The sequence below is a fragment of the Bos javanicus genome, chromosome 8 (genome assembly GCF_032452875.1).
Source record: "Bos javanicus breed banteng chromosome 8, ARS-OSU_banteng_1.0, whole genome shotgun sequence".
Classification (NCBI taxonomy): Eukaryota; Metazoa; Chordata; class Mammalia; order Artiodactyla; family Bovidae; genus Bos; species Bos javanicus.
The window spans coordinates 24212313-24238528 of NC_083875.1; the positions used below are offsets into that span (position 1 = coordinate 24212313).

General features: G+C 38.9%; 1 protein-coding gene across 2 annotated transcripts in view; it reads right to left on the reverse strand.

Annotated features, from left to right (window-relative positions):
- The window catches only part of FOCAD (focadhesin), a 302861-nt gene that overhangs the window by 265180 nt on the left and 11465 nt on the right, over positions 1-26216 (reverse strand). Inside the window, exons 2-4 of one of the 2 annotated variants that reach the window (XM_061425184.1) lie at positions 11866-11950; positions 9064-9138; positions 6713-6867 (exon numbers count right to left, since the gene is read on the reverse strand). In XM_061425184.1, coding sequence (XP_061281168.1) covers positions 6713-6867; positions 9064-9138; positions 11866-11922 — 287 coding nt within the window. In that variant the 5' untranslated portion in view covers positions 11923-11950. Of the gene's footprint in view, positions 1-6712; positions 6868-9063; positions 9139-11865; positions 11953-26216 lie in introns of those variants that run through there. The other variant, XM_061425185.1, reaches the window with a different exon arrangement.

Consider the following 26216-nt stretch of genomic DNA (forward strand, 5'->3'; position numbering starts at 1 on the left):
GATCCAAGACTCACTGGATCCAGCAGCTTTAGCCAGGACCCACGAGGGGCATTTTAAACATCTCATTTGAGATTTACTAAAAAGTAGCTTTAAGGAGTCTCAGAAAATAGACTTTCATCTCTCACACCTTAATGCACTTTATTTTTCCCCAAAACACATAAATTACAGGTTCCTCTCCTGTTTGAATGCACAAAAGAGAACACAAATCAAGTGCTACTTTATCTAGAGCATTAACATCCTGGAGAATCCCATGGACAGAGGAGCCTGGTGGGCTGCAGTCCATGGGGTCACTAGGAGTTGGACACGACTGAGCGACTTCACTTTGACTTTTCACTTTCATGCATTGGAGGAGGAAATGGCAACCCACTCCAGTGTTCTTGCCTGGAGAATCCCATGGACAGAGGAGCCTGGTGGGCTGCTGTCTATGGGGTCGCACAGAGTCGGACACAACTGAAGCGACTTAGCAGCAGCAGAAAACATATTTTTTGAAAGAAGGGGTGGGGGACTTGGGGAAGCAGTTGAACTGAAATTACAGGCTGTCATGACATCTCAATATCTAAAACTAAATACCTGGTTCCATAGGAGAGTACGGTTTTTATTCACAATCCTGTTACTAAGCAACTGTAACAATGGCTGCATGAAGCTTTCTAGAAGTTAGCAGAGTTAAGCGATCTAAGGAAAGAAAAACAGGGAAACTCTTTGCTTATGGGAATCTTTATATTAGGATGAACTCAATGTAAAAACAAAAACTAACAAAACCAAAAACAACGCAAGCAGTTCCTTAAAGGACAAGAAAAGTACATGCTACCACATATCATTCACTTTATTTTAATTTCATCTAATTTCAAAATTCACATTTAACTGCTGATAATAATTTCCTTACTGTATTTCCTTTGTAGTCCCCTTCTTTCCTTCACCCTCCCTCCCTAGGAAATAATTTTTTTTCAATTTCCTTGCTGATTAAAAGAACATTTTAGACCTCTTATGTCCATTTCTTTGTTTACAGAAGCTATAAAAACTAGTTTACAATTGTTTCATGTTGCCTCCGCTTTGAACCCCAGAGTGCTCTTGGACATCAGACTATTCCTTTGAAGGGAACAGTCTCTCAAACAGAGCCAGACACTTTCCCAGCCACTCCCTGAATTTTAGACAACCAGAGCTTTACAAATGTCAAGTCTCTTTTCAAAGTTAGACTATACAATGTAGCAGGCTCCAGACCAATGCTTCTCAAATTGTGGGTTGGATCTGGAGGGGGAGGGGGTGGAGGGGAGAGGGGTGGAAGAGAGGGAAGCTTTTCATACATGTTGCAGGGGAATTTTACAGACTAGACCTGCAAAGGGGCTTCCCTGGTGGCTTAGATGGCAAAGAATCTGCCCGCAATGAGCGAGACTCAGGTTGGATCCCTGGGTCAGGAAGATCCCCTGGAGAAGGGAATGGCTACTCACTCTAATACTCCGGCCTGGAGAATTCCATGAACAAAAAAGAAAAAAAGAGCCAAGGAGTAGGTTAAAAGAGAGAGGAAGACCCACACTGACTTGTCCCTCCAACTTCCCTTACAGCTCTCAACATTTAATGCTGAGAAAGCTCCAGAAGCTACATTGTCTAAATGTCTATTCCATAGAAGGATGCTGCTTCTCCCTCCTTCCTTCCCACCCTCTGTCTCTCTCTCCCCCTGCCCAATGCCCTCCCTTCTTCTCCCTCTCTCCCCTTCTCTCTCTCCCTCTGAAGAATGCTAGGCAGACAAAATGAAAAATAACAGTTTTACACTCATTCTTCTACATCAAAGCTGAGCAATCTTTGTGTGGTTCTGTGCCCAAGATACCTCTACGTTGCAATAAATCTCTATTTCAAAAAGAGAAAGCCAGAGACAAGCAGAAATTTAAACACTGGAAACCGAAGATCCAAAATGTCTCAGCCAAGAACCACAGGGAAATGACAAAGTCATTTCTGCTTTTAGATCCCAAAGATAAAAACAGTTTTCTGTCTCAGAAGATTCCCTGAGGAGCATTTGGAAGAGCAGGCTGTGTGGGTTCCTTGTTTGTAATTAAATTTAACCTAATTTCTTAAATTTAATTCTCATTTTGGTTTTTTTAAGCTGTAAACAACGCAGAGTATAGTCTTTGTAATCACTGCAAACCACAAAGCTGTGCTACTTGAAATAAAACAAAGAAAGAAAATTCTTCACAAATAATCATTATGTCTACTGGCAAGAATAAAGAAAACCCAGCAGTTTTATAACACATTTCATGATCAAATTGATGCAAAAGTTAAATTGGTCAGCTTCAGAATCTACTCTGTCTACATCTCCTGTGGCTACCAATGTAGAGAACATAAATACTCTAAGAAACAAAAAAAAACTTTTAAAACAGCTAAAAACTTATTTTCTGTCTTTTTCTTTGTGTGTATGCCCACATGCACACATGCATGCACACTTGAACAAATGTTTTTTTCTGCTGTCGTTGTTCAGTCGCCCAGTCACGTCTGACTCATTGGGAACCCCATGGACTGCAGCACGCCAGGCTTCCCTGTCCTTCACCACCTCCTGGAGCTTGTTCAGACTCATGTCCATTGAGTTGGTGATGTCATCCAACCATCCAGTCCTCTGTCATCCCCTTTTCCTCTTGCCCTCAATCTTTCCCAGCATCAGAGTCTTTTCCAGTGAGTCAGCTGTTCACATCAGGTAGCCAAAGGACTGGAGCATCAAAGCTTCAGCATCAGTCCTTCCAATGAAGATTCAGGGTTGATTTCCTTTAGGATTGAATGATTTGATCTCCTTGCTGTTCAAGGACTCTCAAGAGTCTTCTCCAGCACCACAGTTAGAAAGCAACAATTCTTTGGCACTTATCCTTCTTTATGGTCCAACTCTCATATCTAAATATTTTTTAGAAGGATCCTATTGTATAACCACAAAAATATCAGTTTTGAGGGGGCTTTTAAAAGGTTAAGTTTTAATGTGTCTCTCTTTATGTAATTTATTGGTTGTCCTTACACAAGCCACCGAGATGTTGCCTCAGTCATTTTTTCAAATGTGGGTAGTAGTATTAGTTCCTCCCTAAATAGCTTTCACCCTAAATTCACAACATTGGAACCTCCTTGCACTGTGTAGTTGTATTGTTTATATCCAAAAGTAAGACTATCAGCATCTCAAAGGGGCCAGGGGGACATCTCTAAGAGATAATTAGAGCAAGTTAGATTACACCTTTCATTCAAAAATGTCTTATTAGAAAATAAGATGTCCCTAATGTCTCATTAGAAAATGGCATGGCCATCCTTTGCACATCCGTCTAAGTCCGTCATCACCGCTATAAACTGGAAAGCAGAAGTTTTGCTGATAGTGGATCAGCATGCCATCTGTATACATTAAAATTTGTCAGTAATATTAGATTTTTTTATTTAAAAATATACTTTTGAATTAGCAACATATTCACATAGTTAAATAGGCTTCCCTGGTGGCTCAGACGGTAAAGCATCTGCCTGCAATGTGGGAGACCCGGGTTCGATCCCTGGGTCGGGAAGATCCCCTGGAGAAGGAAATGGCAACCCACTCCAGCACTGTTGCCTGGAAAATCCCATGGATGGAGGAGCCTGGCAGGCTACAGTCCATGGGGTTGCAAAGAGTCAGACACGATTGAGCAGATTCACTCACAGAGTTAAAAATTCAAAAAGGCATATGAGGCAAATATTCTGTCTTTCCTCTGTATCTCAGTTTTTCTTCCCAGAGGTAAAAGTCTTACCAGGTCTCATTTATCCTTTTAAGGATGTTGTATGCACATGTCACTGAAAATGTATAGGTACATGTGTTTTCTTTAAAAAATAAAAAAAGTAGCCTACTAGACATAGTATTCTTTATTTTTCATTTTTTAGTGAAAAAATATATTTCGGCCATCATTCCTTATTTTTCCAGCTGTATAATATTCCACTGTATCAATATGCCATAATTTACGGGTTTCCTATTATTTTCAATCACAGGCAGTGCTTCAGTGAGTAATTTTAAACATAAGGTCACCATTAGTTTTCAAGAGTCTTTGGAAATATGGCCAAGATATAGAAGAAAGCTTTGAATTTTATTGTACGCAAATATAGGAACTTTAACAATTGAAGGATCCTGAAAAAAAAATGTTTTTTTTAAGTTTCTTAGAGTATTCATATCGTCTAAATTGGTAGCCACAGGAGATATAGACAGAGTAATTCTGAAACTAACCAATTTAAATTTTGCATCAATTTGATCAAATCTTTATTCAGAATGATCTGGTTATCTACTAACTGTCAAAGAGTGTGCCAGAGACAAAAATACAGGTTAAAAACATAAACATATTGTGAAAGAGCAAGTAGCCCAGCTGAGAGGGGGGAAGTATCTAGGTAGAAGAGCTGACATCTGAGCTGAGCTTTGAAATATGAAGAAGAGATTTCAGAAAAAGAAGGGGAAGGAACATTACATGCAGAAATGCAGTGTGCACAGGTTTCAGAACAGGGATCAGCTGTGTATAGCTAACAGGAGTGTTCATGGCAGAAAACGCAGGCTGAATAGAAAGTGGGAAGTAGCTTGGGAAGGGCGTGTATACCATATTAAAGGGCTTGGACTTACAAATGTAGACTAAAAAGACTATACGCAGACTATACAGAAAAATCAAGGTTCCAAAAAGTTCCAAAAAGATGATCTAACGGAACAAAATAAGATTTGTGAAGAAAGGTTAAAAGGCCAGAGGTTAATGGCTATTAAACACATGAAAAGATGTTCAACACTGCTCATTATTTGTCTGCTCACTTGCTCAGTTGTATCTGACTCTTTGAGACCCCATGGACTGCAACCCCCCAGGCTCCTCTGTCCATGGAAATTTTCCAGGCAGGAATACTGGAGTGGGTTGCCAGTTCCTATTCCAGGGGATCTTCCTGACCCAGGGATCAAACCCACATCTCTTTGTCTCCTGCATTTTCAGGCAGGTTCTTTACCACCAGTGCCACCTGGGAAGGTATTCACTCATTATTAGAGAAATGCAAACAAAATCTATAATGAGGTATCATCTCACACCAGTACCAGTCAGAATGGTCATTATCAAAAAGTCTACAAATTATAAATGCTAGAGGAGGTGTGGAAAAAAGAGAACCCTCTTGCACTGTTGGTGGGCATGCAAATTGCTACAGCCACTATGGAGAACAGTATGGAGATTCCTTTATAAACTCCAAATAAAGCTAGCATACAACCCAGCAATCCCACTACTGGGCATATACCCTGAGGAGACCAGAACTGAAAAAGATATATGTACCCCAATGTTCACTGCAACACTATTTACAATAGCTATGACCTGGAAGCAATCTAGATGTCCATCAACAGATGAATGGATAAGAAAGTTATGGTACATATACACAATGGAATATTAGTCAGCTATATAAAGGAACACATTTGAGTCAGTTAATGAGGTGGATGAACCTGGAGCCTATTACACAGAGTGAAGTAAGTCAGAAAGAGAAAGACAAATGTCATACGTTAACACATATATGTGGAATTTAGAAAAATAGTACTGACAATCCTACTTGCAGGTCAGCAAAAGAGACACAGACATTTTGGACACAGAGGGGAAAGGAGAGGGTTGGATTATATGAGCGAATAGCATTGAAACCTATACATCACCATATGTAAAATAGACAGCCAGTGGGAATTTGCTGTATGATACAGGGAACCCAAACCCAGTGCTCTGTGATAATCTAGAGGGGTGGGGTGGGGAGGGGTGGAAGGAGGGTTCAAGAGGGAGAGGACATTTGTATACCTAATGATGATTTATGTTGATGTATGGTAAAAACCATCACAATACTGTAAAGTAATTATCCTCTAATTAAAAAAAATAAAATATACACTAAAAAAGGCCAGAGGTTATTTAATTCAATAGACCTCAAGTCCAGGAAGGCACTAACCAAAGATTGATGGTGACAGCTATATTCCATCTCCACCGAAGGCAGGAAAAAAGATTAAGTATTCAGTTCTGGGTTTCCTTGGTGGCTGAATCAGCAGAGAATCTCCCTGCCAAGCCGGAGACACAGGTTCAATCCCTAGGTCAGGAAGATCCCCTGGAGAAGGGAATGGCAACCCACCCCAGTATTCCTGCCTGGGAAATCCCAGAGAAGAGGACCCCCCAGTCCACCAGGAGGTTGCAAAGAGTTGGACACAACAGCAACCAAACAGCAGCAGCAGTGAATGGAATAAATATGGTCAAACCAAACAAATTCAAAAAACCAAACATTATTTACTTCAAATAATCAGGGGAAGGTATGTCTAAATCACAAAATGCTTTTAAAGAAATTGATGCCATTATTTTCTAATGCATGCACTGATGTTAAAGGCTGACCAAGGCCAATAGGGTATCAACTTTACCATTGTGGAATGAGTAGTGCTTATGGGCAACATCCTTTCTTAAAATAAGACAGGAAATTACACTGCAAACTGTGAGTTATAAACTTAGCTATTCATTAAAAAGAGCAATAACACTTTGAAGCAGAGTCCCAAAACTTAAGTACAGCAAAATGACCACAAATGCCCAAATTTTCAGAGCTTAATTTAGCATGTTTTCACCACATATGAAATATCAACTGTATGACATTTTTAGGGAAAGAACAATAACTAGTAAGTAGGATGAACGGTGACCCTTAATGGCAAATCAGCGAATTTTTGTCTAAAAATTTAAACTGTTAACTGATCAACTATGAAGGAAAGGAGCACCTGGTTGATGGAATCAGGTTGAGAATCCCATTGAGAACATAGCTGAACTCCGCGTGCTCCTGAGCGACAAGGGCCACCAGACCCTCGCAGCAAGCTGTTCGAACTACGACATTATCGCTGCAGCACTTCTCCCACAGCAAGTTCAAGGCAGGAGTCTGAAATCAAACCAGTGATTAAAACACACGTCTGATGACTAGCAAATGCATACACGGCCCAAGCAGTTCATCAAAGTGTAATTCGTTCACCGTAGGCTGGCTTTCCTCTACAAAAATGACGCTGTGTCACACCATGTGTAGGACACACTGAAGCTGGTTTTCCAAGAGAGGTAGTGGATGTATTCTGATATAGTAACTCTCTCCCCTCTGGTGTCTTTGCAGCAAACTGAGGCTGGCTGCAGAGGTTCTATCTGAGTCTAAGGAATGCAGCTACTAGGAGATCAAAACTACGGTTTGGTTCTAGCACTATGTTCTAACCAAGCCATTTAACCAGACACCAACCATACCAGCATATCAGTTAGTCTAAGTTGGACTTCAAATCATACCTACGCTTCAAGCCCTGAACATTTTCAGAAAATATTCCTACTCTTCTCCCACCAACCTCTATTTAAACCGTCAACTGGTCAAACATGGAGGAAAGCGCACCTGATTGATGCCACCCCACTGTCCCTTACGGCACTCCTGCTCCAAGTGATTGAAGCTGAATGTGGACCCAGAGGAAGGAGACAGAAGCAGCTCAGGCTACAAGCAAGCTGCTGGTTCCAGGACTACCAAAACACCTAGAAAAACTTTTTCCCCCAAGGAAGAGAGTTTGACTTCTCCCTTCACACTGTGAACCTGTCATCTTTGATAGGAAAGCATCAGAAAGACACAAAAGTAAATAGGTCTTCATTTTGAAAATTCCTACTAAAGCAGAGGTTCTAGCTCTCATAACTTGCTCAGGAACTTATGATTCTCCTCAAAAAAAAAAGTTCATTACTAATGATGAACCTACATTTGAATGTATTCTGGGCTAAGTCCATTTAGATTTTACATGGGGTTTGGGTTATTTATTTTTGCTTTTTTTTAAAGAACACAATGAAGCTATTTTTCCTTTCTTCTGACATAATTTACTAGGGAAACATAAAATCTAGAGAGAAAAAAAATTACAATCCCCAGCTCCCATGGAATAACTAAACTAATGAAAATCAACATAAATTGTGCCCACTTTCCCATGGTAGCTGACTCTGAGAGCCTTTTCAATCTCAGGATCCCACTAACTAACTGTACAGAACAAGACAGTTAACAGTCACTGAAGGGAAGAAATATTTATATTCTATTTCTTTTATTCCGAAGGAAATTTTATTCACCTGTGTGGACCATACCAAAGGGTTCTAAATGTCATCACTCCACTCCTAAGCCAGAATAACAAAATAAATGAATAAAACACTGTTGCCTCAGGTAACATTGCACCTTCATGGAAGGAAGCACTCATTTATTAGCAGAAGAGGAAACATTTAGTTACAGGGATTTGACATTCAATAAATTCTGGCAGTTTAAGTAAAACCACTAGATCGTCTCAGTGTACATAATGTGATTATAGGCAGGATTAAGATCAGAGTTCTCAGAAAACCTAATTTATATGACTACATACAAACACCAGATAAATGCCAATTAGTGAAGTATGCCTCTACATTGCCTTCAATGTGTCAGCAGAAGTGATAAAGAAACGCAACTTGGAGAAGCCAATATAAAGGACTATGAGAGAAAGGAAATCAATTTATTTGTTATGAAAAAAAAATCTTATTTCCATCAGTATATTCTCCATAGAGTTTACCTTAGAGGCCCAACTTAAGCAGGGTTTCCAATCAGCATATCAAGCTACTTAGCACTGGTCAACCAAAACCCAAGTGGTAAATAGGTCAGTAAATATGACCAACCCTATGAAGGATACAGAATTTTTTCCTCCAGTTCTACCTGTCAAAGCATGACCTTTCTAACTTAGAACTCGTGTGTGGGCTACCTAAAGCCTGAGAAATCTCCTACACCCCAACAGAGCCATTGTGTTCACTTTGTCTGTTAAACAGATTCCCTCAGCAGTAACTCTACTGGCCTTCTTCTAAAGGCTGCCTACGCTCATTCCACCCATGTTCTTTTTCATTAATAGTCATAAGAATACTCCCCTCCACCCCTTCCCTGTCTAGTTCCTGGAGTCTGTCGTAACACTTTTTAAAGTTTAAAAAGCAAACAAAGAAACAAAAATAGATAAAATCATTTCTATAGTGACCTGAACTGTGAGGAAAACAGAAGAAGCGCAAAGGTGGTCCAGTTACCAGCAATATCTGAATAGAACTAAGCACAAAATTAAAGACAGACCTGGTTTGTGCACTGGTGGATCTTTTCTGAAAAGCTGTTTTCCTTTAGAACTGCAGCAATAAGATGACCCACAGCCTAAAACAAACAAGATTAATGAATACATTCCCTCAGAAGTTCTCTCTCAATAGTGAATTTGAAGGTTAACTAACAGCAGTAGTAGTGGATATGAGTATGCCAGTCAATCAGTAACAACACTCAAATTCAGAGGGTGTGTGCTCTGAAGAAGGCACTGTATTTGGCACTCCACAAATGGAATCTCTCATCTTCACAACAACCCTCAAGGTAAGCATTTTTATCCTACATTTTATCCCAGTAAGCAAACTACAGTTCACAGATGTTGAGAAAATTGCTGGATTTTCTGTTTAAATTGTTGTCACTTGGTATTACAAGATAATTTGAGATTGCTTAATCCATTAAACCATGAGACAAATGAGAAACTCCATAGCTTTTAAAATCATCTTTGCAACTAAATGAAATGCATCATGCTTCATCATGCCCTTAATGAAGATAGAGAAAACTCATCACCATCTTCATGACTATGGCCCACACAGATTTGAACCAACAGGTCCTCCCCCAACCTCAAACATTCTCTCTCCTCTAGGATCTAGGATGTAATATCCCTGTTGGTTTCTCATAGGTTTCAGCTCCTTAATAAGCTTTCAGTTTCATAAATCTCTAAAAATTTTCCATATCGTCTTTGGTCAAAAAACCCAGAGTTAAAACTAAGATTCTCATAGGAGTGCTGATTGATTCCATAAATATATAAACGTTGTTACTTCCTATCATCTCAACTCCATTCTCCTAGATCTTCAGCACCACCCAGCATTGCTGTGGTAGAACCACAGACTAGCAACAACGACAGCCATTCTAGGTATGGGTTGGGAAAAATTTTGCTATGGCAAGAACTATTCAGTCTGCCCATGCGACCAATGTCTGATATGGATGTATAAACACCCATCAGCCTTGCAAAGTCTCCAGAAAAGCTCAAACAAAAGCACAGCACCTGCTCCTTCATTTCCTTTTGCATTTCACACACTAGAATTGAATTCAGACCTCAATGATCAATGGTCTTTGTAAGTCACTCATTTACATGAAATTTAAGTTTAGATCAACGAACTCTTACCTCCTTGTTAAAGAGATAGTAACAAAATTGAGGACCAATGAACAGCTTCAGTTCCTGTTTACAAAATAACCATATTTCATTGAATGTAAATGGCCATCAAATGCAAGATGCACCATTACTTTATGAACCGCTAAGAAAGAAAAAAGGCTGCCAATTAATGTTATACAACGCTTCTTATAATTTTTTGATTTTACGTTAATGAAAGAGCTCTTTCAGACTCTTAGAAAATCATGGCCAAATGCATAAATGTGCAGGCAATATCAACTGTATAATGACTGCTGCCATCAATTACTAAATGCAGATGTTAAAATATGAAAAAAAATGTGTGAATCAATGAAATATGGTGCTAACACTGAGCAGTGGTTACAAAAGAACAATAGGAAGTATTCATAGAGGACAGGGAACAATTGCAAGAATCTAATAAAACCAATATGAAACACAACATGGACAAAAAAAGTTACCATTCATATTTAGAAAAGGACTAACAGAAAATAAGCTTCATGATAAATATCCCCCACTGACCACCAAATTCAATTTCCCTAATTTACCTTCCAATTTATCCCTCTAACAAATGAGAGAGTATAGCCTAAATTGATTTTCAAATACAAAATCCAAGTATAAATCAGCCTATGCTGTTACATAAGTTTTCCATAACAAAGAGTAGCTTAAATGGATACTGCACACTAAACAATACAAATACACTTTTCTCTTAATTTAACAGCAACACACATAGGCATTTCTTGATTGACCTATGCTAATGAAGGGACTCCACGCACAGAAAAATAGAAACTGTGGACAGCGTCCTCCAAGCCTTCATCTTCTTCTTCATGGTAACCACCTGTGTTGCACAGGATATGACTCCAACCCAGTCAGGTAGAAGGGAATCTTGCATAAGGAGTGTTCTACTCCTCATGGAAGGGTTCCCCACTACCCAGCTAAGTCAATTCCCACAGCAGGCATCTCCGAAGGTAACTGCTGAGAGTATCCAAGACGCTGCAGGTTGGTAAGTCTTCAGGCAGGCTTCTGCTGGTCCCTTTGCTTTACTCTCATGAGAGAAGACAGTAGCTATTATGTACCTTGATTAACCAAAATGCTTCTAGTTAGCTGAAACTTAACCAGAAAACCAGTTCTGTTTTACCCATAATAACCAAAAAGCTCTTCTAAAACTAATTATCACAATCTTCTACCTGAGTTAGCATATAGATCTAATTTTTCAATCCAGGATATTTTACTGATTTAATATCATTATTATAAAAATTTGTTATTCTTAATAGTTGTACTAAGAGTAGAATATACCTTTTTAAATAGGAATCTCTGACATTCTCAAGATGTATAACCATTTACTTCTGTTCCCAATAATTAACTACAGACCAACAAATATATATTCAGAGGTTAGGTAAAGTTTTTTATCTCTAAGAAGAAAAGGATGACATAAATAAAAGCACAGATTGGTCAGTTTCACTATTTACTTTCCTATGTCCAATATAAATTTTCAAATTAACTGATATAAAAGTTAGTTATTAATATATACTCCTGTATATAGATGAATAAACATTTTAAAATGTTAAAAATATAAATAATGTTAAAAATATAAATTTCAATTAACAATCCACAAAAAATGTTCATTTGTTACCATAAAGCATAAATAGATAAATAAATGAACAAATAGATAAAATTACCTGTGACTGGATAAGAGAATTTGGAAATTCAAACCTTTTCCTTATGTCATCCGACATTTTTACTTCTCTTACATAGAAGCAGATTCTGTAACCAAAACAAAAGAATATTTGTTACTCTGGAAAAGGAGTTTAAATAACTATTTGTCAAATAACATGAAAGTAATTCTGTACAAAGACAACAATGGCAAGAAAGCACAGAGCCCTGGAGAACAATCCCCTGGCACACCCTTCACTGTTAAGCATTTCAGCTCTCAAATGCCACGACTGATGGCACAGTGAACTAAAAATGCCCAACCGTTCTTAGTTTTCCCATGAGAGCAAATCCCAAAACAGATGAATTCACGCCACAGAAACAAACAAATAAAAATCCAAAAGCTCATGTCTAAATAGCAGAATTTGAAAAGTTCAACCACATATTTGAAATAGAAATTCATCCTTCTGTGGATCAAAACTTCTGAGGAAGAAAGAACCAAACTTTCACAAAATTGTTTAAGCTGTGCCTCACTTTGGTACAAGCTTCCACTGAAGCATGAACCCACCCGTTTGTGACAAGTGTGAAGCACTGGTGAGTTTTTTCCAGGAAGTATAGAAATGACCTAGAAATTCACACATCCAAACAGATCCTTTGTCTTCTAAAAGAGGAACAGCAAGCAATTGGCACCAACTTTTAATATTTACATCATGCCTCTCATGCCTATCGGGTTCTCAAGTACAACAATCACAACAAAATTATAGAGGAGGACAGAGTAGTAAAGTGGAGGCATAGAACTCGTAAGGGGGTTTCCCAAGGATCTCACTTGATCCAGTTACCACACAGCACTGAACCCACTGAATTACACCCCACTGTAAAAAGCAGGATGCTGTACCAATTTATTGCAGTATAACTTTAAAAAAGTGTTTACATTAGTACTGTACTCTAAGTTACCTTATAAAAATAACAGGCAACAAAACCAAGCTCTCCTGATCTTAAAAATGAAGGCATTTTGTGTTGAACCTGTAGCTTTTTCTTACTACTGTCTTGCTTTTCTTCTAAACCCAAACTCCCTGGATAATTTATGCTACCTTTCTTCTTCAACATATGGGTCCAACTTAACTCCCTTGAACTAGCCATTTCACAGCACTGAAACAACATGTTCTGACTGCAAACCATGTCCCTTATCTAATCCACTCATTAGCTTTTAAGCAGGTCAAAAATTCAACTTCCCAGTTGTATTAATCTCACCTTTCTTGAAATGTTCTTCTCTGATGTTCCATAAGACATCGTAACAGAAATACCCAAAGTGTGTCTTGGGGAAAGCCAAGATAGAGACCTCTTCGAGAGGAAAAAAGAATTTTGTAGGGACATATATTGCCATTTTGAAAATTCAAAAAGTAAATAAAAAGCCAAACAAAACATGAAATATGTTAGAAGGTGTTACAATGGAGAAAAACAAGTGAAAGTGAAAGTGAAGTCGCTCAGTCGTGTCCAACTCTTTGCGACACCGTGGACTGTAACCTACCAGGCTCCTCTGTCCATGGGATTCTCCAGGCAAGAATACTGGAGTGGGTTGCCATTTCCTTCTCCAGAGGATCTTCCCAACCCAGGGATTGAACCTGGGTCTCCCGCCTTGCAGGCAGACGCTTTAACCTCTGAGCTACCAGGGAAGCCCGGAAAAAAATAAATCTGATCTCTTTTTCTATGAGTTTGTTTTTGAAGTACAACTGGCCTACAAGACTATGTTAGTTCCTGTTACACACATAATGATTCGATATTTCTAAGCATTTCAAAATGATCGCTATGGTAAGTCTATTTACTATCACTAACACAAAAGTTATTAAATAATTATTGACATGTTCCCCACACTATACAATTCATACCTGTGACTGGTTTATTTTGCAGCTGGAACCAGAGACAGGAGAGGGGAAGGCAGAAGTGAATGAAGGCAGTCAAAACACACAAATTTGTAGTTATAAGATAAATAGGTACCAGGGATGTAATGTACAACACAGTGCTGAATGTTACATAGAAAACTTGTTAAGGGAGTAAATCTTAAGAGTTCTCATCAAAAGGAAAAAATATTTCATTTCTATTTCTTTCATTTTGTATCAGTATGAAATAGTGGATGTTCACTAAGCTTATTGTGGTAATCATTTGATGATGTATATGTCAAATCATTATGCATTAGAGTGCTAAATGTCAGCTGTAGCTCAATAAAACAAGAAGAAAAAAATTTTTTTAAGTAAAGCGAATAGAACAAAGGGGAGGAGATGAGAAATGGGGGATGGATACACTTTCTATTTAAATATGGTGGTCACTTTAGAGGGTGCCATTTGGGAGTCAGATTGGAGATGTTAAAAACAAAACACATATTTTCTCATAAAAATTGTTTCCATTTCAGTGCATCTTTTCCCAGTTCTCCTCTCACAGTTCTCTTCACCAACATTCTCAAAGTCCAGTCAGTCACAAAGTCAGCTTCATTCCTTCCAGCATCTCAGAGTTTATGCCTGAGATGCTGGAAGTTAGCCACGCAGATAATCTAGGGAAACAGTATCACAGGCACAGGAAACAGTGAATTCAAAAGCTCTAAACTAATGATCTGCTTAAGATACATCCCAGAAAGAGCAAAAGGATGAGTTAGGAACAGAGCAAAGGAGGAAGGAAATGGCAAATGAGAGCCAATGAGAAGCTAGACCACAGAGGGCCTTGTAGGCCACTGAAAGGACTGATGTATTTATACAGAGTGAAATGGTTAACCACTACAGGGGAAAAAAAAAGTGGTAAGATTTTAATAGAATCACTTGAGGTGAGATGTGGTCAGACTCTGGGTATCTTCAAAGGTAGAGTCAATGTGGTTACTAATGGACTGGATGAGAGTATAGCAGAAGGAAAGGGTCAATGATGACTCCAATGTTTCTGATCTGAGCAGCTTCATTCTTAATTTCAATCCCTTTGGGCATTTTACACATAAAAAAAAAACCATGAATAAATTAATTACCATGGCATTTTTTACTAAAAGGAAAAGACAGAATTGCCATCAACTGAGATAGAGAAATGAGTTCTTTGAGGGAAGACTAGGAATTCCATTTTGCACAAGTAAGTTTTAGATCCTAATGGATATCCAAGCAGAGACATCAGGGAGAAAGTTGGATACATGAATCTATAATTGAAGAGACAGATATTAGTTGGCGATACAAATAATGGTGTGCACTACTAAAGAATCTGAGAGGTTCTAATGCAAGAAATTTGATAAACTTTGCTTAATCCAGAGTTTACCAAACTTATCATGGCCCCTTTTTTCTGAAACTAGCTGTTAACAGTCTATACAACCAACCTTCCTTGGGATACACCCTGGTAAACACTGCTCTACTGGTTCCTCCTATTCCTCTCTCCACTCTGCTTCTCGTGCGCCATCTTCCTTCCTGAAGGTGCTCCCAAGCCTCTTGTCTTGTTCTGCTTTCATGAAAACTCTCCCAGAGTCTTCATCTAGTCCCTATCTCCAAACACTTCCCTACCCTCTCTCAGGAGGCTCTAAAGCATCAGATTGGAGATGTTAAAAACAAAACACATATTTTCTCATAAAAATTGTTCCCATTTTAGTGCATCTTTTCCCAGTTATCCTCTCACAAATTTCTTCACCAACATTCTCAAAGTCCAGTCAGTTACAAAGTCAGCTTCATTCCTTCCAGCATCTCAGAGTTTATGCCTCCATTTCTCTACTCATCATTGTCAATGCTCACATGAGACTTCCTTCAGGAACTGGTTAAACTTGGGGTTCTCTACCCCATACACTGCTGTCGGACTAACTGTCCTAAAATGCTATTTCCATCATATCAATTCTCTGTAAAGAATACACAGCAGGTTTTTAATAGCCTGGCAGACTAAATACAAATACTTATTTCCAGCTTTTAAGTTGTCTCCAACAACAATCTCACACATTCAACTTCATTTTCACTGTTGTCTAATTCTGGTGGTTTAGTCACTAAGTCATGTCTGACTCTTATGAGCCCATGGACAGGAGCCCTGCCAGGCTCCTTTGTCCATGGGATTCTCCAGGTGAGAATACTGGAGTGAGTTGCCATTTCCTTCTCCAGAGGATCTTCCTGACCCAGGAATTGAACTCGGGTCTCCTGCATTGCAGGCAGATTCTTTACCGACTGAGCTACGAGGGAAGTTGTCTAATTTTAAGCTGCCTGCCTCTTGAGAAACCTATATGTGGTCAGGAAGCAACAGTTAGAACTGGAAATGGAACAACAGACTGGTTCCAAATAGGAAAAGGAGTACGTCAAGGCTGTATATTGTCACCCTGCTTATTTAACTTGTATGCAGAGTACATCATGAGAAACACTGGGCTGGAAGAAGCACAAGCCGGAATCAAGATTGCCAGGAAAAACATCAGTAACCTCAGATATGCAGATGACACCACCCTTATGGCAGAAAGTGAAGAGGAACTCAAAAGCCGCTTGATGAAAGTGAAAGAGGAGAGTGAAAAAGTTGACTTAAAGCTCAACATTCAGAAAAGGAAGATCATGGCATCTGGTCCCATCACTTCATGAGAAATAGATGGGGAAACAGTGGAAACAGTGTCAGACTTTATTTTTTGGGGCTCCAAAATCACTGCAGATGGTGACTGCAGCCATGAAATTAAAAGATGCTTACTCCTTGGAAGGAAAGTTATGACCAACCTAGATAGCATGTTCAAAAGCAGAGACATTACTTTGCCAACAAAGGTTCGTCTAGTCAATGCTATGGTTTTTCCAGTGGTCATGTATGGATGTGAGAGTTGGACTGTGAAGAAAGCTGAATGCCGACGAATTGATGCTTTTGAACTGTGGTGTTGGAGAAGACTCTTGAGAGTCCCTTGGACTGCAAGGAGATCCAACCAGTCCATCCTAAAGGAAATCAGCCCTGGGTGTTCTTTGGAAGGACTGATGCTAAAGCTAAAATTCCAATACTTTGGCCACCTCATGAGAAGAGTTGACTCATTGGAAAAGACTCTGATGCTGGGAGGGATTGGGGGCAGGAGGAGAAGGGGACGACAGAGGATGAGATGGCTGGATGGCATCACCAACTCAATGGACATGAGTTTGGGTGAACTCCGGGAGTTGGTGACGGACAGGGAGGCCTGGCGTGCTGCGATTCATGGGGTCACAAAGAGTCAGACATGACTGAGCAACTGAACTGAACTGAAAACCATTTTCAGAATAGACCCATGTGCTCAAAAATCGGTTCATTCCTAAGGGATTCCCGCCTACCCCACCACCCCCACCACCCCTCATGTGGAATCTCAGTTCCCCAACCAGTAATGGGACCCATGCCCTCTGCAGTGGAAGCACAAAGTCTTAACCACTGGACTGTCAGGAACAGGGAAGTCCCTAAGGGATTTTATTTATGCTGTTCTCTCCCACATAAAATGTCCTCCTCTATATGATCACTGAAGATGGTGACTGCAGCCATTAAATTAAAAGACACTTGTTCCTTGGAAGAAAAGTTATGACCAACCTAGACAACATATTAAAAAGCAGAGACATTACTTTGACAGCAGAGGTCCATCTAATCAAAGCTATGGTTTTTCCAGTACTCATGTATGAATGTGAGAGTTGGACTACAAACAAAGGTGAGAGCCGAAGAATTGATGATTTTGAACTGTGGTGTTGGAGAAAGACTCTTGAGAGTCCCTTGGACAGAAAAAAGATCCAATCAGTCAATCCTAAAGGAAATCAGTCCTGAATATTCACTGGAAGGACTGATGTTGAACCTGAAACTCCAATACTTTGGCCATCTGATGCAAAGAGCTGACTCATCTGAAAAACCCTGACACTGGGAAAGATTGAAGGCAGGAGGAGAAGGGGATGACAGAGGATGAGATGGTTGGATGGCATCACCGACTCAATGGACATGAGTTTGAGTAAATTCCAGGAGTTGATGATGGACAGGGAGGCCTGGCGTGCTGCAGTCCACTGGGTCACAGTCAGACACAACTGAGCAACTGAACTGAACTGAACTGATATGTTCCTACAATTATAGGTGAAATTCCTTTTATACTGCATCTTCTCTGTTTAACCTTTCTCAAGGAGCCACATCTTAAGAGCATTCACCTTACTTTATATTTCTTCAGTGCTACTGCATTTGGCCTGACCCATACTACCATGTGACTAATTACATTAGGATTGTTAATATTTTTCTGTAAAGGCAAATAGAAACTACTCAGATTTGCCACTGTAGCAGGAAAAGCAGCTACAAACAATACATAAATAAATGACCAGGGTTGTGTTCCAATAAAACTTTATTTACAAAAATAGGAGGCAGGTGGGCTGTAGTTACTGACTCCTGATTTACATACTATTTATTTAATTAATTTGTAAAATTTATTGATAAAAACTGCTAAACTGACATTCAAATTTGCCCCTGTGCATCCAAGCACAGATAATTCATAAATAAGATAAACTGAACATGTCTTATTATCTAAAAATGGAAAAGTTCTATCATAGAAAACAATTTTCATGCCCCTAAACTCTGAAGGAAATTTCTCACATTAGGCTTTCTACTGGGGCTTCCCTTGTAGCTCAGTTGGTAAAGGATCTGCCTGCAATGCAGAAGACCCGGGTTCAATTCCTGGGTCAAGAAGATCCCCTGGAGAAGGAAATGGCAATCCATTCCAGTATTCTTGTCCATAATACTGGACAAGAATCCCATGGACAGAGGAGCCTGGCAGGTGGCCGTCCATGGGGTCACAATATTCGGACATGACTTAGTGACTAAACCACCACCACCACCACCATGGGATACAGGGTGATATAATAAACAATAATCTCAATAACATAAGCAAAACAGAATTTTGTTAACCTCTTTTTTAAACAAAAAAACGAAAGTCAAGGTTGTATCATAATATGTAACTCAGGAAGAAAAAAAAACAAAAACCCTCAGCTAATGGAGTCAAAGCTCAACAGAGCTTTCTGATGATCTGATCTAACTCAAGAAAGCCAAGTCTAGAATATTGAGAGAAGCAGAGGTTATTAGCTTATCACAGAATATACTTACCCAAATGTCAAGAGTGACAGAGCTAAACTGAAGGAAATGTGGGATTACACTCTCTGATCCAGACCTGAATGACAGAATTCCAAAATGCTCTAAGGACCAGACCAACAGCTGGTTAGGCTAATAACATCATGGCAATGAAGAAGTTGAGCCATCCAGAAAGAGGACTTTTGTCTTCAGGAGGAGGTGGGCCAATGGAGTAAAAAGAGAACTGCTTTTATCAAAATTGTCTAAGTATCAGTGACAAATACCTAAGCTTATAAAAGACAGTCCTAATTTTTGGTACAATGGTTTAGAGAACAAGTAAGTTTTTTAAATCTACAGTAACTTTATCTTTCCTAAAAATGGCCAGAAGGCAGTTTCAAAGCCACTACCCAAGCTGCAATATAGATTTGATACCATCCTTGATTTGCTATCTTTGGGCTACAAATTGCAAGTGTCTTTCATCTGCTAGAGATTTTTATTTCAAGGTTAATCACAACCACTTGGCCTTTCAAGGTATCAAAACATCATATTCTCTCAGGGAATTTCAAGAAAGAGTACAAATGTTTGCTTAGCACTGGCAGCGTAGCCTGTGTCCTACTTTATTTTTAATCTCAATGTCCCTTGGGCATTTTATACATTAAAGAAAACAATTATATATTACTTCTTACCATGACATTCTTTACTCAGAGGGAACTAGTCACATTTTGCTCCATAAACCATATGTGACAAAAAAGAACGTTTGATTTGAAAAGATTTCTCTCCAACCTGTCATTGTGCTTTTTTTGTCTGCCTGAATCTAAACCAGAAAGAGAATTTTTAATGAGAGCTTTAAGTTCCAGGTGAATCAAAGCATTTGTCTGACTTAACCAATTATTGAGTTAGCTGCCAGAGTATTTTAGCCATGTAAGAACACTTTCAAAACAATAAATCAGTTGCACTCTAGCAGTAATAAAGAAGCAGAAGATAGATAAAACACCTTAGGTTTTCAACTTTCTCATTACTTTCTCTAGCATACAAAACACAAAACCATACACCACACAAAAGTCTTTAGTGTCAAACTTCAAATAAAAGGTACAATCTGAAAAACACGAGAAAAATGTATCTGTAGTTGACCCTTGAACAATGCAGGGGTTAGGGATGCCAACCCCTGCACAACTGAAAATCTATACAACATCATAATCTGTCCTTCAAAGCAGTGGTTCCTCATCCACCAATTCAACTTACCTTGGATCATGTAGTACTGCAGTAATGCATTTACTGAAAAAAATCTGTTTACAAGTGGACCCGTGTTGTTCACGGGTCAACTGTATTTATATTCACGATAGCTATGGGAGCCCAGCAGAAGGACTATGCAAGGTAGTTTGCAGGGGGCATTATTCAATGGTCACAGAGAAAGACTTGATTTTGAACTGTTTTTTGGTGGGTTTTTTTGGCCATACCATGCTGCATGTGGGATCTTAGTTTCCTAACCAGCGATGGAACACATGTCCCCTGCAGGAGAAGCAAGGAGTCTTAATCACTGAATCACCAGGGAAGTCCATGACTTTGAACTCTCTTGACTATCAAATTTCTATATAGCAAAGATTCAGAGTAGCAACGTAGGTGGTAGTCAGGGCTACAGACAGTACCTTCTGGAAACTGGTCTATAGAAACAAAGTCATCATCAGATTGAGAGAAAGCAAATTGCATTCACATTAATGGGATCCTATTTCAGAGATACAAAATCTAGGCCTTTTTTTCTTTATCAAGCTATTTCAATTATTAGTTATCCATTTACTTAGCTTCTTCCTTTCACACTTTAAGCTACAGAACTCAACTCCTGCTGTATGGCCCAGTTCCTAACAGACCATGGACTGGTACTGGCCCGCAGCCCAGGTGTTGGGGACCCCTAATATAGTGGACCTGGGAGCATCTGCCTTCTGTCACTAGAGAAACAATGATTGAGCAACTCAGTAAAAAGGTACTCATCCTAGCAGTTCATGTAAGAAGAAAGGTTTCGTGACTTCCAACCCAGTGTTTCCCTGGACCATCGGTAACATGAGGCACAGCCAGCGCACTCCACATTCTTGCTTCAAGTCCCAGGAATTTTAAGATCTGTAATTCAAGTGCTGAGCAAAGTTAGGTGACTATGGGTTCTGATGATCTCACCGGCTGCAATTTACTAAAATACATCAAATTGCAATCAGATTCCTGCCTTTACAATTTAGTTTCTTCTCAGTCCCATCACATGTTACTTACTCATAGATTTTGAAATGAGTCTAAAATAAGATCAAAGGCAGGAAATTCCAAGTTAGAACTGATTACTGTCCAGGAGAACCAAGCATGAAAGTAGGAAACAAAACCACCGACTTGAATAATGTCTGATTTGTTACATTTTCTTCAATTATTCTTGGATTATTTTTTCTAAAGTGTCTTTTATGTGCATATATATGACAAATACATAATGAAACATAAATTAAAAAACAGTATTAGTAATTTTTAAAATTGAAAGACTGATTTAAATCTAGAATTTTTTACAGTATCCAATCTAAGTCTTCAAAGAAGTCTTCAAATTACGTCCTTTATGACGATTATTTTCTCTAATATTACAATTTTAAAATACTTTTGTTTCATCAAAAGAACAATTACTCAAATTGTTCCTTATGTTTTTAAATAAATATTTTATGTTGAAACAAAAGAACCTTTACTGTATATTTTTTATAAAATTGATGCCCATTTTAAAGACCTTGCTACTGCTACTTCTGCTAAGTCACTTCAGTCGTGTCCGATTCTGTGCGACCCCAGAGACGGCAGCCCACCAGGCTCCCCGTCCCTGGGATTCTCCAGGCGGGAACACTGGAGTGGGTTGCCATTGCCTTCTCCAATGCATGAAAGTGAAAAGTGAAAGTGAAGTCGCTCAGTCATGTCCGACTCTTCGCAACCCCAAGGACTGCAGCCTACCAGGCTCCTCCATCCATGGGATTTTCCAGGCAAGAGTACTGGAGACCTTACTGACCAATAAATGTCTAATCTTCACAGGTAAAATCTCCAAATTCATCACATTACTTCGAATACCAGTTAACTAAAATTTAATCAAACACCAAAGAATGTATTTTATACATATTTGATTTGTATTCTTCCTCTAATAAAATTACTCAAATTTTGCACACTGGTCTTCTAAAATAATTTACTTCTTAGCAAATATTAATTTGGCACAAACTGAAGTATACCAATGTCCCTCCAGGGGAAAAAAAAGGAGGAAATCATAAGTAAAACAAGAATACCTAAATGCTGATACTAAATGGGTACATTAGAATTCATAATACTATTCTATGTTTATATATGTTTGAAATTTTCTGAATAAGCTTTTAAAAAAAAACAAAACCCATGTGTGTGGCTCTCACTAGGGACCAGGCAATATTCTCAGCACTTCACATTTATTACCTCATTTAATCCTCAAAATAACCCTATGAAATAGGCACTCATTGTACAGAGGAAGAAACTGAAGCACAGAAGACAGATAACTTTCCCAAGGTCATACAATAAGCTGAAATTCAAATCCAGGTAGCCTGGTTATGTATGTGCATAGAAAAACTTGGAAAATATAAATTACAGTGCTTTTTAATTTTGCTTATTCCTATTTTCTAATTTTTACACAAGAATATGTCTTTCGTAATTTGAATAAAGTTCAAAAATTATGAAAACTTTTATTCAAATACTTATACATTCTTTAGAAACAGAGGATGTGACTTTCTAAAACCTACATCATTAAAAGCGTAGAAATCTATCATTAACAGATGTGATTAAATGAACAGTACTAAATTAGGAAACTTTTAGACATGATAAAAGATTACTTTGTTAGCCATTTACCAATGTCCTATGGAAAGAGTAATGTTGAAAAGGGATCAATATAATTTAACTAGATTCAATTAACTTTAGACCATTTAAAAATCTTCCTTCGTCTTCAAAGAAAAATACAACCATTATTATCTTCCTATTTTAGACTCCTGGGAAATTTTACACCAAAATAAGAACTCTCACTCTAGAAAAGAATTATGTAGACTGATGACGAGTTAAATGGAAACATTTTTCCTGATTACTGCAAACTGGCCAAACTCATTTATTTTTCATGAGAAGCAAATTATCAAATTCATGTAAAATGGAATAGAGTTATTTTAACTTGCACTCTTAGTACTGAAGAAAGTTGAAGATCAAATGAGCCGAGGAGTTTTACAGGAAGATAGTAAATCTTCCTGCTGTTAACTAACTCAGTGTAGCCCAAGCTGGAGAACACCTCTATATTCCAGACCTGAATAGACACAATCACAAAAACAACATCATCACCACACTGTTCGAAGAACCACTTTGAAAATTTCCAGTGAATAAGATGAATGGGGCACTGTGAAGTAATGTCATATATTCTTTTGCAAACCCTAAGACGATCCATAGTGAAGATGAGAAAACATCTTTAGTTTGATTATACTTAGTCTTACATACCTCTGTCTCCATGAAGAGTAACATGACACAGAGAGAAAAATGCACGGAGTTAGGAGTTGGGAAGCAGGAAAAACAGACTGGATGCAAAACCTAACTCCACCACTAGGTTTTAAAAAAATTAGGTTAACCACTTACTACCTGGAGCCTGATTCCTCATTGAGTAAATCTGAGGACACCTGCCTCACAAGATGATACAAAGAACAATAAGAAGTGAGTCTGAAAGCCAAGAGGATGTTGACACAGTAGGTATGTATTCTAAAAATGTGTTTCTTCCCTCCCTTGATACAATGTGGGACAGTCAAGGGAGGCAAAGGATGGAGAAGAATTTAAGTTTAGGTATAAGTTCAGTTCAGTTCAGTCACTCAGTCGTGTCCGACTCTTTGCAACCCCATGAATCGCAGCACGCCAGGCCTCCCTGTCCGTCACCATCTCCCGGGGTTCACTAAAACTCACATCCATCAAGTCAGTGATGCCATCTAGCCATCTCATCCTCTGTCATCCCCTTTTCCTCCTGCCCCCAATCCCTCCCAGCATCAGAGTCTTCTCCAATGAGTCAACTCTTCGCATGAGGTGGCCAAAGTACTGGAGCTTCAGCTTTAGCATCATTCCTTCCAAAGAAATCCCAGGGCTGATCTCCTTCAGAATGGACTGGTTGGATCTCCTTGCAGTCCAAGGGACTCTCAAGAGTCTTCTCCAACACCACAGTTCAAAAGCATCAATTCTTCGGCACTCAGCCTTCTTCACAATCCAACTCTCACATCCATACATGACCACAGGAAAAACCATAGCCTTGACTAGAGGAACCTTTGTTGGCAAAGTAATGTCTCTGCTTTTCAATATGTTATCTAGGTTGGTCATTAACTTTTCTTCCAAGGAGTAAGCGTCTTTTAATTTCATGGCTGCAGTCACCATCTGCAGTGATAAGTTAGGCATCTCTAATCAAAGACTAGGGTGGGATCTTATATGTAAGTCAAAAGCTAGAGAAATAAGACACCAGCCCTCAGGTTAGGAAATGCATGAGATTCCATTCAGAATATAGTTGACTTCTAACTCACCTGCTGAAAGCCTTTCAACAGCATCCCACTGCACTTTGTAATAAAATTCAAACTCCAAACCATGGCCAAAAGGTCCTACATGATCTGGTCTCACAACTCTCCCTCAGTCAAGGGGCTTCAGCCACAACAACCTCCAGTTTGCTCTGTGGACCCCCTAAGTTCTTTCTGTGTGCAGGTCTAGAGCCCGTAGGTCCCTCATCAAGTGTTCGTGCCCTTGCTGTTCAAACAGCTGACTCCTCTCACCTTTCACATCTTCTCTTGAGACTCCACAGCCCACCCAGCCCCTACCCCCAGGAACCCACTACCATATCCTTCATTGCTTTCATCACAATCTCAAAGGATCATCATATACTTATTTCTGCTGACTCTCTCTCCCCCTCCCCCACCAGTAAAATGCAAATTCTTGAGGGCAGGGACCTGGTCTCTTTTTGACCAGGATACCCCAGCATATAACAAGTTATCTGCTCAATACAGATCCACTGAACAAACACAAAGCACGACACGGGCTTTGGAACACCATGTTGGATAAACAGCTCCTACGTGCCACACATCCACCAAATACTCTAAGTAACTAATCCCATTGGATCGTCACAACCACTCTGAGTTAGGTATTATTAACTCCATTTCCTGTATGAGAAAATAAGAGCTCAGAGACGAAGTAACTTGCCTGAGGTTATACAGTGATATTAATAGCCAGGATTTATTGAGAATTTTACCACGTGCCAGGCAGGCACAGTTGAAGCTCTTTATGTGTGTTCTCTCACCCAATATTCAAAACAACTCCATGACATGACTACTATTATTATCCTCATTTTCATATGAAAAACCATGTGAGGCAAAGAGAGGTCAAAATTAATTGCCTAATTAAGTAAGAAGCAGAGCATGGATATGAACTGTGCAGCCTATGAATCTAAGCAAAGTTTACATTCTTAACCACTCCTCTATAAAGTAGAGTTGACACAGAGTTTTTAAAAAGTTAAAATAATCCATTAAAGCAATTCACTCAGAACCAGGCATATAACCAACACTTTCTAAATGTTAACTATTATGAATCTTAGTCTAAATCCAATACTTTGTTTCTTTTTTTTTTTTTCTATTATATCTTGCTGCATCCCAAGGAATCAAGCAAATCTTAAAAAGAACAACCTAGGTTTGGACATAGTGTTAGATCAGATTCCCAAAGCAGCTCATCAGCATCCACAAATAGCTCTGTCTCTTAGTGTATATTGCAACCCTAAAAATATATAAAGCCTGATGCATGAAAGTTACATATGAAAGGGGTGCTCCATGCCATGCACAAAACACAAAAATTATCAATCTAAACTTAACCTTTACCCTGTGGCACCATTACCAGCAACACATCTATCTACCACATTTGTGTATGTTCTGAGATTTTATACTTGTATTTTATCATTGACCATTCATTCCAAGTTCACTGAGCATCTATCAAAAGCTAAAGATTGCCACTTTGATCATGGCAACTGGTATCAATCTTTAGTAAGTCTAGCCTTCTTGTCATTGCTAGTAACGCTTTCACATTTACATTTTCCATCTTTTTAAACAGTAAATATTCACTGCAATAGATGAAAGCAATTATTTGCCCAAATGGTTACTCAAACATTACCACCCAAACACAGATGGCTACACTGCTGCAGATGAATGCTTGCCTGGCAGGCAGCTCCACCAGGTGACAGTTCAAGATGCAGTTCAACAAAGCAGGGCAATTTCCACGTGGATGTGTTCACGTGTAAAAACAGACAGGAGCTTGAAATAACAGTGGAATGTTCTGGAAGTAGTGTTCAGAACCAGGAAGATCAAGA